We start from the raw sequence: 11334 nt of genomic DNA on the forward strand, positions 1-11334 counted from the left end.
GTTTATTTGGAAAAGAAATCGCCAGAAGTAAAAAATCAAGTCTATGTTAAATTGTGAAGTCATATGTGAACATAATTAATAAAAATAAATTTTTGGTACTACAAAATAATACCAATAGATTTATTAATCTCAATTTTTTTAAAAAATTGCAGATGACAAAGAATAGATTAAGAGCACGCCATAGATCATAGAAGAGCTCTGCATTTTCTTCAACCTTCGATCAACAAAACTTATACCATGCAGTCGACCAACAAATTGACTCTGAGAACCAACACATCATTTTATCAACAAAAAATGATCAACAAATCGACTCTCGGAGGGAGTCATAGCTAATTGAATAAATTCCAATGCTGTAATTTTATGGTAAATAAAAGAAATAATTTTAAAATTAAAAATAAATTCAGATAGATATACTTCAACCCAAATTTATTTCAAGTGAACCTTTGACACACTCAATTAATAAAATCTTTATTTATTTAAACCAAAGTTAAACTCAAACAAGTTTATAATCCAATTCAAATTGTATGAGTTAGATTGGATTCATCGAGACATCGAGTTTTGTTTTTTTTAACAGGATAGAGAGACAGGCAGAGATTGACAATTGCATTGAGGAAGAAACAGAGAAAGATATTGACAATGAATAGAGAAAGAAACAGAGAACAAAAGCTGCCATGTGGTAGAATCAAGATCACTATTATGTACTCCCTTGAATTAAAGGCAACGATCAAACAGATTGTAAATAATATATATATCCTCCATGATTAAATTATAATGTTTCAAATGCAATTGGAGTCTTTGAGAAATAAACAAATGCCTCCAAGCATTACCTCCAATCACCTGGATCGCTTCTACGAATGCCGATCGATGCAATCGGAGAATTTTCCCACGGCATAATCCCATAGGGAGAAAAATACCTGCACAAGAATGGCAAACAATAGGAGGTCAATGTAAATTGAGAAACTTTTACAATGTGGCCAACAGCAATCATCTACGTTAGAAGGCGATGCGCTTATTCCGTCCCTACTAGAATACTTCTGCAGAATCAGCTTCGCAGCCTCTTGCAGGAAATGATATCAGAAAATGAATCCACCAACTGTCCAGCCAGGCTGCTAGGATCGTCGATGAGAGTTTGAATGAAGGAGTTAACTACGCGTCGTTCGCGCTCGGTTGATCTTAAGCTGTACCAAGTTAGCAATTTCAACCTGAATTCCTGCTTTATGTAGCCTTCACATTCTAGCCATCGGATTATCTTTACACAATATTCAAAATTCTCATCCAAGCAACAAGAACCATTGGAATTTCGGAATGGAGATCCATTTATCAGAGTGCTATCACAGTCATGAATCTCTTCATTTGAGCTGGTACCCCTTTTTCTGCACAATGCCACCCCAGAATCGACAGCAGACGCATCCCCTCTTCTCCCGCCCGTCCACGTTTGAGAGTCGCCGCTACCATGTGATCTCACCAAACCATCCTTCTCCTTGTCATGGGAAGCAGCATCATCATCTGCCTCAACAACCTGCTGCAGAGTGCATCCATCATCCTCATCCCTCGACGACTCGAACGGAGGAGTTACTTCTTCATTTAAGTCAGGCACCGAGACCACGTTCAAGTCAAGATTGCGTGAAAGATGAGGCAACTGTTCTTCTGGGGTTTCAGGTTTGATCACCTTGCCTACTCCACAGCATTTTTCTGCATCAGCACTGCAAAACCCTTCATTATAGCCCTGATCTTGATCACAAGGAAGATGCAGGATCTTTTCAAGATCTCGAACCTTGAACTGAGATGGCGAACCAACAACTTTGGTGTTGTCAGGCCCCATTTTGCTACAAGAACTTCCTTCAATGTGAGGATGCTCTCGTTTGCAATTTGAACTGGCTGCCAAATTCGAATTTTTGGGAATTATCTCCACACTCTTAGTAAAGCACCTTGCTTCAGAGTGACCCAAGTCGCCATTATCAGTATATGAGATAATTCTAAAGGTGTATTCTGTGCATGGTTTCAGATTGGATATCATGATTCGGCGTTGCGATCTTGGAAATACACAAATGGGGTCTTTCGAGTGCGTCTCTTCTCTAGTTTTTCCATACCAAAGTTTGTATCCTTTAACATTGTTTGATGATGCACTAGACAGCTCAACAAGAATAATTACAACTGATGAAGATGTTGTCTCTTCAAACAAAAACTTGCAAGCAGCCGGAAGAGAGTCCTCTGCCGAAATGAACACAAAAAACTGTTAATTAGAGGTCTAAACAGATTAGCAGAAAAGAAATAGAAGTTAAGTATATGAGTTAACCTCTGTAATTAGGATTCACATTAGAAGCAGTGGCCAGCCATTTATCTGCCTTTTCAATCGCCAGTGAGCAAAGTGATTGTACATCGCCCGCCACCGAGAGTCTACTGACTATACCACGGGCCATCTTGGCTGAAATTCCATTCAACGGACCAACTTCCGCTTCTAATCTGGTTTTTGCATCCTTTATAACTTCGTGCATTTCTTTGAACCTTGAAGTCTCATCGAGGAGCCTGTAACTCATGTAGATCCTATAGCAAAGTACGTCTACCCGACGGGCATCCCTTGCTATTGTCAGCTGCTTCTTCCAACATCTGTTGCCATTGCATTCATATTAGCATAAACCACAGAGCAATTGTTATATATAAAGCCATGATGAATGATGAGAAAAAAAGAAGCTAAAACCAAAAGTAACAAAAATGACTGCAAAAAGGAGACCTTCATGGTTCCCCAGTTGCATCAACCAACGATGGGTTCAATATAAGCAGCTTTCTTAGGAATCAACTAATATTTGAAGTAACAAAAAAGAAAAATGTGGATTGAAAGGCAAGGAAATGGAACCTTACGTACCCAAGTATCCCGGTGACTTTACCACAAGAAGCACAACAATAACTGCCATCAAGTTGCATCAATTGCCCAAGATCAACAACCCCAACCTTTTCACGTTGAATGGCACACTCAATGTGACAAGATAACCCACATGAATCTCCTTCACCAGATTCAGTCGTGCATACCAGCCATAGACTAGGGTCCTTGTTGTCGTCGTACAAGTGACAGATACAGCAAGAGCATCTCTTGCAAAAAGTGTCATCAATTGAAAGAACAGCTTTGCAAGCAGAATTCTTACAGATCCAGGAATTAGGATGCCCAGAATCCGAAGACTGGTCGGTAACTATTGGTAGACGAGAAGGATTTTCTGCCTTTCTGAGTTGCTTTCTAGATGAAGACTGATTGTTGAGGCTAGATGCAGCCTTTTTCGTATCTTGCTTCTTAATTGTCTTATTATTTATCCTCCGAAGTTCAGTCATTTTGTTTTTCGCGGATACCAAAATTTTCTTCTCTTTGTCAGCAAGGGTTCGAAGAAGCTCCTTTTTGGGACACGATTTCAGGAACTCTTGGAGAAGTTCTGGACTTCTAGTAACATCATCGGAATGCCCATTTTTCTCCGGAGTGCTTTGCACGCTTGAAGAAAGGCTTTGAACACCAGAAACTGAACAAAAACGACAGGACATCACAACTATAAACGTGGTAGGACCAAATCAAGTTGAATACTCAAGTAGAGAGCGGTAACCAGAAACGGGCAGAGAAAAAATCGTGATATACATGCATGCATACATAACACATTATACATGTGCATGGCAATCGAAGCAAGCTACTTGGTTTTTGCAGTGAGCAAATTCTTTTTTTCTGCTCACTTTGTCAATTCACCATAGAAAAATCTGTCAGTACTCCAACAAGCACTTGAATACACGTCACTTTCAGCTACCCTTCAACCCTTCTAACTTACAGCTAAACAATCTCAGAATCTTAATCCAGCAAATATATTCCTGAATTACCATCTCAAGGTGAATAGGGATTTTTTTTTCACCACACGAAAATATCCGCAGATATATGCTTCTGTTATAAATTAATTCAAAATAAGAAATTATATTACCTCATTAACTTGTTGGATTAGGACTTGTTCACCCTTAAATAAATTAATCACATTACTTGAATCTTCCCAGTTTGAAAGAGAGAAAGTGGAGATGGAATCTATAAGGTTGAGCTACGGGTGAGAGCCACCATTGAAAGAAGCACCTTTGCACAAGATGTTCCGGTAACCTCTGAAACTTTGACGAGCATTGAAAAAAAAAACAGAAATATAGTAAGAAGGTAGACATGCATTACAAATCGAAGAAATACTACTCAAACCCAGAGAAAAGCCAAATTGAGCAATCGGCAGCAACCAAACAAGCATGAAAAGGAAGGAAGAGGATCCTTTAGGTATTAATCATCAAATAATCATAATTGCAAGAAAACCTAGGGAAAAATTACACCAATAGGGCTCAAAAAATAAATTCTCATATCTCATCCGTATCCTTATCACTTTGATTCTTTTTGGAACTTTGTTCTCTACTTGGTGCTGAAACCATAGGAAATTATTTTGTAACTACAATTTAACAATCTCTCCTGAATTAGGTCTTTGGGACGGGTTCCCTAGAGGATGTTCTGGTCTTTTATGATTAATACATACTAGTTTCTTATTAAAAAAAACATAAATGTAATCCCTTGTTACCAAGAAATGTAACAAGCTCGTTAAGCACGATATATCACAATTTACGTCATGATGATTTTAATAAAATATGAAACTCAAGCAAATTTGACATTTCCACCCCACGTGCAACTTTTATAAAAGTCAAATCGGATGGGATCCCAACTAAAAACGTCATAATCAAGTAATCTTGCTCTCCCATTCTTATTAAAATGCCATGAGAAGAGACGCTCGAACAACAGAAACATGAAGGCACAAATCTTTCTTAACTGAAAGGAAACTAGGCGATAAGAAATATTATATACCTCTAGCCGTAAACTTTTCTTCTAAATCCATATTTCACAATTCAAAGTCACATACAAGAAGTGAAATTCTACGCCCTGTAACAACAAAAATGTGAAATTCAGGATTGACACAGAATTCGAAAACATTGGTGACCGGGAGTGAAATTCATTAGTTTCCATTTGCATGAAACTGCTCTTTTTCATGAAGAAAATGATGAGAGGAGGTCAATTCTGGGACAGATGAAGGGGAAGGCACTACGATACTAACTTAGCTTTCGACTCTTCAGCTGGCACAAAATCACTGAGGACCATAGATTGAATCCGTTCAGTTTTTCTCTTACATTTTGAATGAAAGCTCGACTCTTAGCTAATCTTTTCAATTGTCTCGTTTACTTTCTATCTATCAATATTTCATCCATAAATAGCTAAAGAAAACACGAAAGAACAACAATGTAGCATCTCAGAGCTCTCAAATCAAACATTTCATTGAAAAAAAAATCATATTTCCGGAGAAAAGCAAAACTTCGCCTGGAAAAGAAAAGAAAGCTGAAACTTCAAAGATTAAACAACCCGTCAAAGAATTGAAAGCAAGAGATTTCGGATGCAGAAATTTTCAACAGAGAGAAACAGAAGAACTTCCAGAAATTCCGAACAAACAAAAACGTAAACAAGGAAGATAGCGGGTGAAGAACAAGATAATGCTGGAAAGCAAAACCGAGAGCGGATCTGGGGGCAGAAACGTGCCAAGACTAGAAAAACAATACAACTGTTCGTAGAACACCGAGATTTATCTCAAAGAAAAACCAGAGAGAAATGGCGACAAACCTAGGGTTTTGAGATACCGAAGCCGAAGTTCTTCAGAGAAAGGCGCGAGCGCGAATCCGAAGAGAGAGAGAGAGAGAGAGAAGCTGTTCGTAGTTGTTAGTTAATATTGTGAGAAAAAATGATTCCGCGGAGTTGCTCCGCGTTTCAGAGACGGAGGAGCCGATGCAACACACGCGCGAGGAAGGCGCGTGAGCGTAGACTGTTCTGCTTCGATGTGGGGTTGGTTCTGACTCCTGAGAGAAGAGCAGAATGTGTCCAGGAACCAAGAATTGTACTCCCATTGGTCCGTTTGATTCACACGTGCCGTACGCGCGTGGAATGTTCTTTCTTTTTTTTTTTTTAATAAATCTCGAATTTAAGTTCAGAACAATTGACCATCAAGCAATCGCAGTCCCACAGAGCCGTAGTATCTAATGAGATAACGTACGAATCTAAACCGTCCGATCAAATTTTGTGAATCTTTAATTCCGAAATTATTGCCGTATTTTTCAAAACGATTAAAAAAAGATAGTGACTGATAGTGGTACTGACTATATATATGATATATATTCTTTTTAAATCAAAATTTTAAAAATAAATTAAGAATATTTTATCCACTACTCGCATTCAAAAGTAGATATTTCTTAATTACTGAGCCACACATATTAACAGAACATTAAATTTAGGATTTTTTTAGTTTAGTAAAATTGAAGACACGAGATAGAACTTCTAACATCTACAAAAGTTAACAAAATGTCTTAACTGTAAAATTAAGTTCATTGAAAAAAGTTAATTTAATTAAACTATGTTTCCACCAACGTTAAATTTAAATCATTTTCTATTTTTTCATTAATTTTAAAAATCTTAATTCTAATCCTCAAAATTTTTGTATAATCCATGTTGTAAATTTGATAATGTGTTTTGTATTTTGATAGTGAATAATGGTGACTCGTTATTTACATTGGAAAAAATATAGGATAATAGATAGTAAATGAATAATAGAGTAAGAATAAAATTGTCAAAATATAAGGTGAATGAGTGGACAAATTATTTTTCTAAAAAATAATCAGTGATAATATAAAAGTAGATATAAATTCATGGACCAATACCAAATTTTAATTTTTAATATTTTTGTTTCTATATTTTGACAGGTAAAGCTATGTACCTTTTATGGAATGGAATGGGGATTGCGCGTAAAAATATAAATAGATAAATGAATATGAGACAATAAAAAGCATGAAAGGAAAGTTAGACAATAGGTATATTCTAAATTGATTTGGGTGGTGATTTTTTGCTTTGTAATTGACGCAAAATCAACTCCAAAATTTTATCCTAATATTATTATTTTGTAAGATACCAAAATTGTCCCCTTGATTTAAGAGGATAAAATGAAATTTTACCAACCAAATAAATAGAGTCTATTTAGTAACGAGAAATATATTTATAATTGCGTATCGACACTCATGAATTATAAGGCTATATTTTTATTTATATTTTGGAACAAATAGCAAACAAAAACAAAAAAATTAAGAAGCTTGTTTTGGTTCTTTCCAAAATTTATGTATAATTTTTATAAAAAAAACAAGAAACAATTAAAATAAATAGTTGTTAACTAATCAGGTCTCTTAATAAATTTGAAAACAATAAACAATATAAACGATAACATTGTCAAATAGATCCATAAAACTTAATAAATTATGGTTGCTTCATATTCTTTATGTAAATAAACTATGTCATGTCTCTTTTTAAGGAGGAAAATTTTATCTCAATTATGTTGTATTCACCTCATTTGAGATTAACAAATAAATAAACTTCAAGAACCAAGAGTGTAAATTGTCTTTAATTTGGATTTTGACATTTTTCGATGTTTTTAGTATTATGTGCTTTTTCTTCGTGAAAACGCTCATTTCGTACTCAACGTTTGATTAGCGAACAAATAAATATACATGTCGAGAAATGTTACAATGAGTTTATTTATAAGTTCAAGGTCGTACAGTACTAATTATTAGATTACAATATTGTAAATCATTTGCAACCTAATTAGCATAATTTATTTGTTAAACTATCTTTACTTGTAAGTTCTAAACTCTATCTTTGTGATGTTATATAAGTTATTGTCAACATAAATTTATCATTTCTTTATGAGGTAATATCTGTTGTTGTTTCATAAATGCACACGTGGTACTTTTAATTTGTTACTATTTTGTGCAACGCCACGTGGCACTTTTTTTTTTTAATTAATGTGGTGCTTTAACGTAGAATTGCACTTTCATTGTTCACCGACCCATTGGTTGGAAATGGCCGTGACATTGACCCATCTGTACGCGGCCTCAGAAAAAACAACAGTTCTAATTCAATTATGGTTGAAAATAGTCACTTTTCTCAACTTTGAATAAAAGCTCTTTTGAAATAGAATAATCTTATAAATATACATTTTTTGTTTTATTTTCTAACATGTAAAAGAATGGCGTGCATTAAACATTAAAATTCATGCCATTTAAATAAAATAACTCCAAATCTGAAACAACAACCAAATAAATAAATACCTTATGTTTATATTATATTCTTTCAGTCCAACCATGGATTATAGACCATTGTTATCATAGTATTCATCAATTTTAACGTATTATCCTAATTCGATGATACATGTTAGTGTATACATTTAAAACTAATTTAATGTTAGGTCGCTCTTATTTTATTAAATTAACATAATTCAACCCTTATATGAAAAAAAAACATTTAAAAGAGATGGGGTAAAATCAACATGAAAAAGTTGGGAACATAATTATTTATTTTTATTTTTTTAATAACTAATTAAATTATTTAAAATGCATAAATTAAATAGACCCATTATGAAAACTGAAACACTATATCGTAATTTAAAAATGTAAAATAATAATAAATTTGTCCATTTCCCAAAGAAACAGAAATGGGCGGGATATGATTCTGTGTGGCACGCTTACGTCCAATCGGCTACAAGAAAAAGGCAACGTGCTGCCCAATCATCCACTTCTCGACCTTTCAGCGCCCCTGAAAAGTGCACAACTTTTCGCCCTTTACTTTGCTGCCCAATTAATCCAACTTTAAAAATTATATATATTGATATATATATCCGATTAATATATATATAATGATTGCTTTTTACGAAATTTTGCACGTAGCCAATCAGAGTGGGCAAAGAAATATCAATAATTTGAAATTGGATAATTTCAGATTTTACCATGATAGTATTTCAAATTTCGACCTTTTTCTTTTTACAAGGAAAACATAAACAAAACACAATTAAAATAAAACATACAGTCAAAGCATCCGAGATTTTCGATGGCCATTCTTTCATACAAATATGCCGTTCTTCACGTTGAAGGGCTCTTCGCGCCAAAAGGTGAGCCACCTTATTTCCGCTTCTCTTCGTGAATTTGAACATTGCATGCAAACCTTCAGGTTGTTTTTACCTAGGAAATAATCGAACCAGTTTCTGACAGATCTTCCTCCTCATTTCTTAGTAGATTGAACACCCGAAGCGAATCAATTTCAACTTTTTTTTTTAAATATAGGAGTGTTTAGACCCGAGTTTCTTACTTGAAAAAACAAAGATAAGATAGATATAGGAATATGAGAATTCAAGATGTCTTTCTAGATCTATGCAATTTTTTTTTGTTTTTGTTGTGTATCCTTAAATTATAACAAATATATCTGCCAAAGCGAGTATAGTTCAGCGGTAATTGACATATACGAATAAGAATTGTATATTTATATATAAAAAAGAATAAAACGAAATAGCGGACTAAAATTTCCTAAACCCTGCCAAAACTCACAAAATCTATTATCCTATTTTTTCTTAATTACGTTGCACTATTAGAATATTAAGTGTGAGACTTGAAAGATTGGTAAAGTCTAGATGGCAGTAAGAGTCAACATAGGTATAATTTAACATTAAAAACATATGTTTACTATTGTAAGATAGGAAGTTCAAATTTACCCCAATAAAACATTGATTGTATAATAAAGCTCCAGTGATATGCAAGGAAAATTTTAATCAAATAGCATTCAAGAAAGAACAAAAAAGTTTAATAATTGAAGTTTATGCATAAAATAAATGACAAAATCGAATATTAACCCCACGCATGGTACTAAAAAATGTAGTAGGGAAAAATAAATTAAAATTGGAAATAACTCATTAATAAAAAAATTATATAGATAAAGTAAAAACAACGAATGGGAGACGACAGACAAGGGTAATGGTCCGGTCCCCATTTGGCATTTGTAAACAATAGGTCAACTTGATTGTATAAATACAATTTAATATGCTTTTTTTCTTTTTTTAAACTACAATTTAACATGCCTTGAAATGGGAATTTATTTATTATTGTTATTATTATTATTATTTTGAACTTTAATCTGGAAAAATAACTGTTTCAGGATTCCAATAACTCTGCACTTTTCACTTTAGAAATGCTCTGCAGAACTTCAAAAGGAAACACATCTCCAGTAACAACCACCATCCTCCTTTCCAAATCCACCTTATAAGACTCCACACCTGAAATAGTATAATAAAAAGAGAAAAACAATAAATATAAACTTTATATTATTATTATTTTATATTTTTTTAGAATATGTATTATTGATTTAATTTAATTTATATTTTGGTTAAATTATACAAAATGTTCCTAAATTGACTATAATTTATAAAATGTTTAAAGTTATAGTTTTGTCAAACTGCCAAATTTATTTTATTTTTACTTTGATGAATAAACTTTTAAAATAAAATACATATTTTAATTCACAAACAAAATAATATTTTTATCCTTCTCATTATTTTAATATCAATCCGCCTCAGCTAGGCCTAACTATGTAGTTTCAACAAGTATTTAAAACAACAATACATATCGTCATTAAATTGTTAGCAGTCAAAATAGAGAAACCAAGTAGTTATCGTCATCAAATCACTTTTTGTCATTGTCAAAATCACTCTCATGTCACTTATATGTTTGACAAATTAAAATTATTTGATTTTATGAAAGTTTAAAATCACCCTATATTGATTTTTAAGATATTTCTTGGACAATGATTTTGAAAAATCAATTATACTTTAATATTTTTATTTTTAAAATCACTCTTTCTACCCTCATTTTCAAACCTCACCCTTACTTTTGTTTTTAATTTAAAAACTTTAATATGTGCCAAGAACACAACTCAACTAGATCATCAAAAGATCTCATACGTCCGATTTCATCTCTACACGTGGTTGTACCGAAGAAAAGTAAAATATAGATTAAAAAAAATAAAAATAGGAGTGAAGAGCTGGAAACTTTAAATTCAACGAACGCATTTAAGAAAAAAGAAAAATGACAAGTTTTTAAAAAGTAAATAAATATTCTATAATAAAGGAGGGGGAGGTGAGAGCTGACCTTGGGGGTGAAATGAAGAGGGAGTTGATGATCGTGGAGTGTGAGAAGGTGAGATAATTTTGTTGTTTGTTTTGGTATTAATAATGGCTGTTTTTTCTGATCAGAAGTGTCTTCAATTTTGAGGCAGAAGCACGATCTGGAACCTCTCCTATTTGAGAAGCACGAAAAAGCTTTCCCAATGCTCACCAGCTTTCCCATTCCCAACGCTCTCTCTCCCTCCCTCCGCTGTCTTCTGTCCTTCAGAGAGACAAACAATATTCACAAGCCAACCAGTAATACCGAGACAGAGAGAGA

General features: G+C 33.6%; 2 protein-coding genes across 3 annotated transcripts; both read right to left on the reverse strand.

The window, feature by feature from the left end:
* Positions 1 to 674: 674 nt before the first annotated feature.
* On the reverse strand, positions 675 to 5744 carry LOC111024227 (VIN3-like protein 1). Of its 2 annotated transcripts, none has more exons than XM_088127926.1 (4): positions 5654 to 5744; positions 2864 to 3503; positions 2297 to 2607; positions 675 to 2211 (listed from the first exon to the last, which is right to left on the reverse strand). In XM_088127926.1, exons 2-4 carry the CDS (start codon positions 3319 to 3321, stop codon positions 1043 to 1045), a joined length of 1938 nt encoding a protein of 645 aa, XP_087984052.1. In that variant the 5' UTR covers positions 3322 to 3503; positions 5654 to 5744; the 3' UTR covers positions 675 to 1042. The 2 variants fall into 2 exon arrangements, with proteins under 2 accessions (XP_087984052.1, XP_087984051.1); XM_088127925.1 differs by lacking the exon at positions 5654 to 5744 and adding an exon at positions 3948 to 5647.
* A 4254-nt stretch (positions 5745 to 9998) lies between these two features.
* LOC148209944 (uncharacterized) lies at positions 9999 to 11334 on the reverse strand. The gene is made up of 2 exons (XM_088127032.1): positions 11041 to 11334; positions 9999 to 10152 (listed from the first exon to the last, which is right to left on the reverse strand). Exons 1-2 carry the CDS (start codon positions 11236 to 11238, stop codon positions 10048 to 10050), a joined length of 303 nt encoding a protein of 100 aa, XP_087983158.1. The 5' UTR covers positions 11239 to 11334; the 3' UTR covers positions 9999 to 10047.

Source organism: Momordica charantia (genome assembly GCF_013281855.1).
Source record: "Momordica charantia cultivar OHB3-1 chromosome 8 unlocalized genomic scaffold, Mcharantia_2.0 BLBB01000008.1, whole genome shotgun sequence".
NCBI classification, from domain to species: Eukaryota; Viridiplantae; Streptophyta; class Magnoliopsida; order Cucurbitales; family Cucurbitaceae; genus Momordica; species Momordica charantia.

Excerpts from the sequence above, each read along its gene's own strand:
- LOC111024227 (XM_088127926.1), bottom strand. The coding sequence starts at position 3,321 with ATGACTGAACTTCGGAGGATAAATAATAAGACAATTAAGAAGCAAGAT. Across the intron at positions 2,608-2,863 it reads AAAGTCACCGGGATACTTGG|ATGTTGGAAGAAGCAGCTGA; the intron begins GTACGTAAGGTT and ends CAATGGCAACAG. Across the intron at positions 2,212-2,296 it reads TGTGAATCCTAATTACAGAG|AGGACTCTCTTCCGGCTGCT; the intron begins GTTAACTCATAT and ends TCATTTCGGCAG.
- LOC148209944 (XM_088127032.1), bottom strand. The coding sequence starts at position 11,238 with ATGGGAAAGCTGGTGAGCATTGGGAAAGCTTTTTCGTGCTTCTCAAAT. Across the intron at positions 10,153-11,040 it reads CTCTTCATTTCACCCCCAAG|GTGGATTTGGAAAGGAGGAT; the intron begins GTCAGCTCTCAC and ends GAGTCTTATAAG.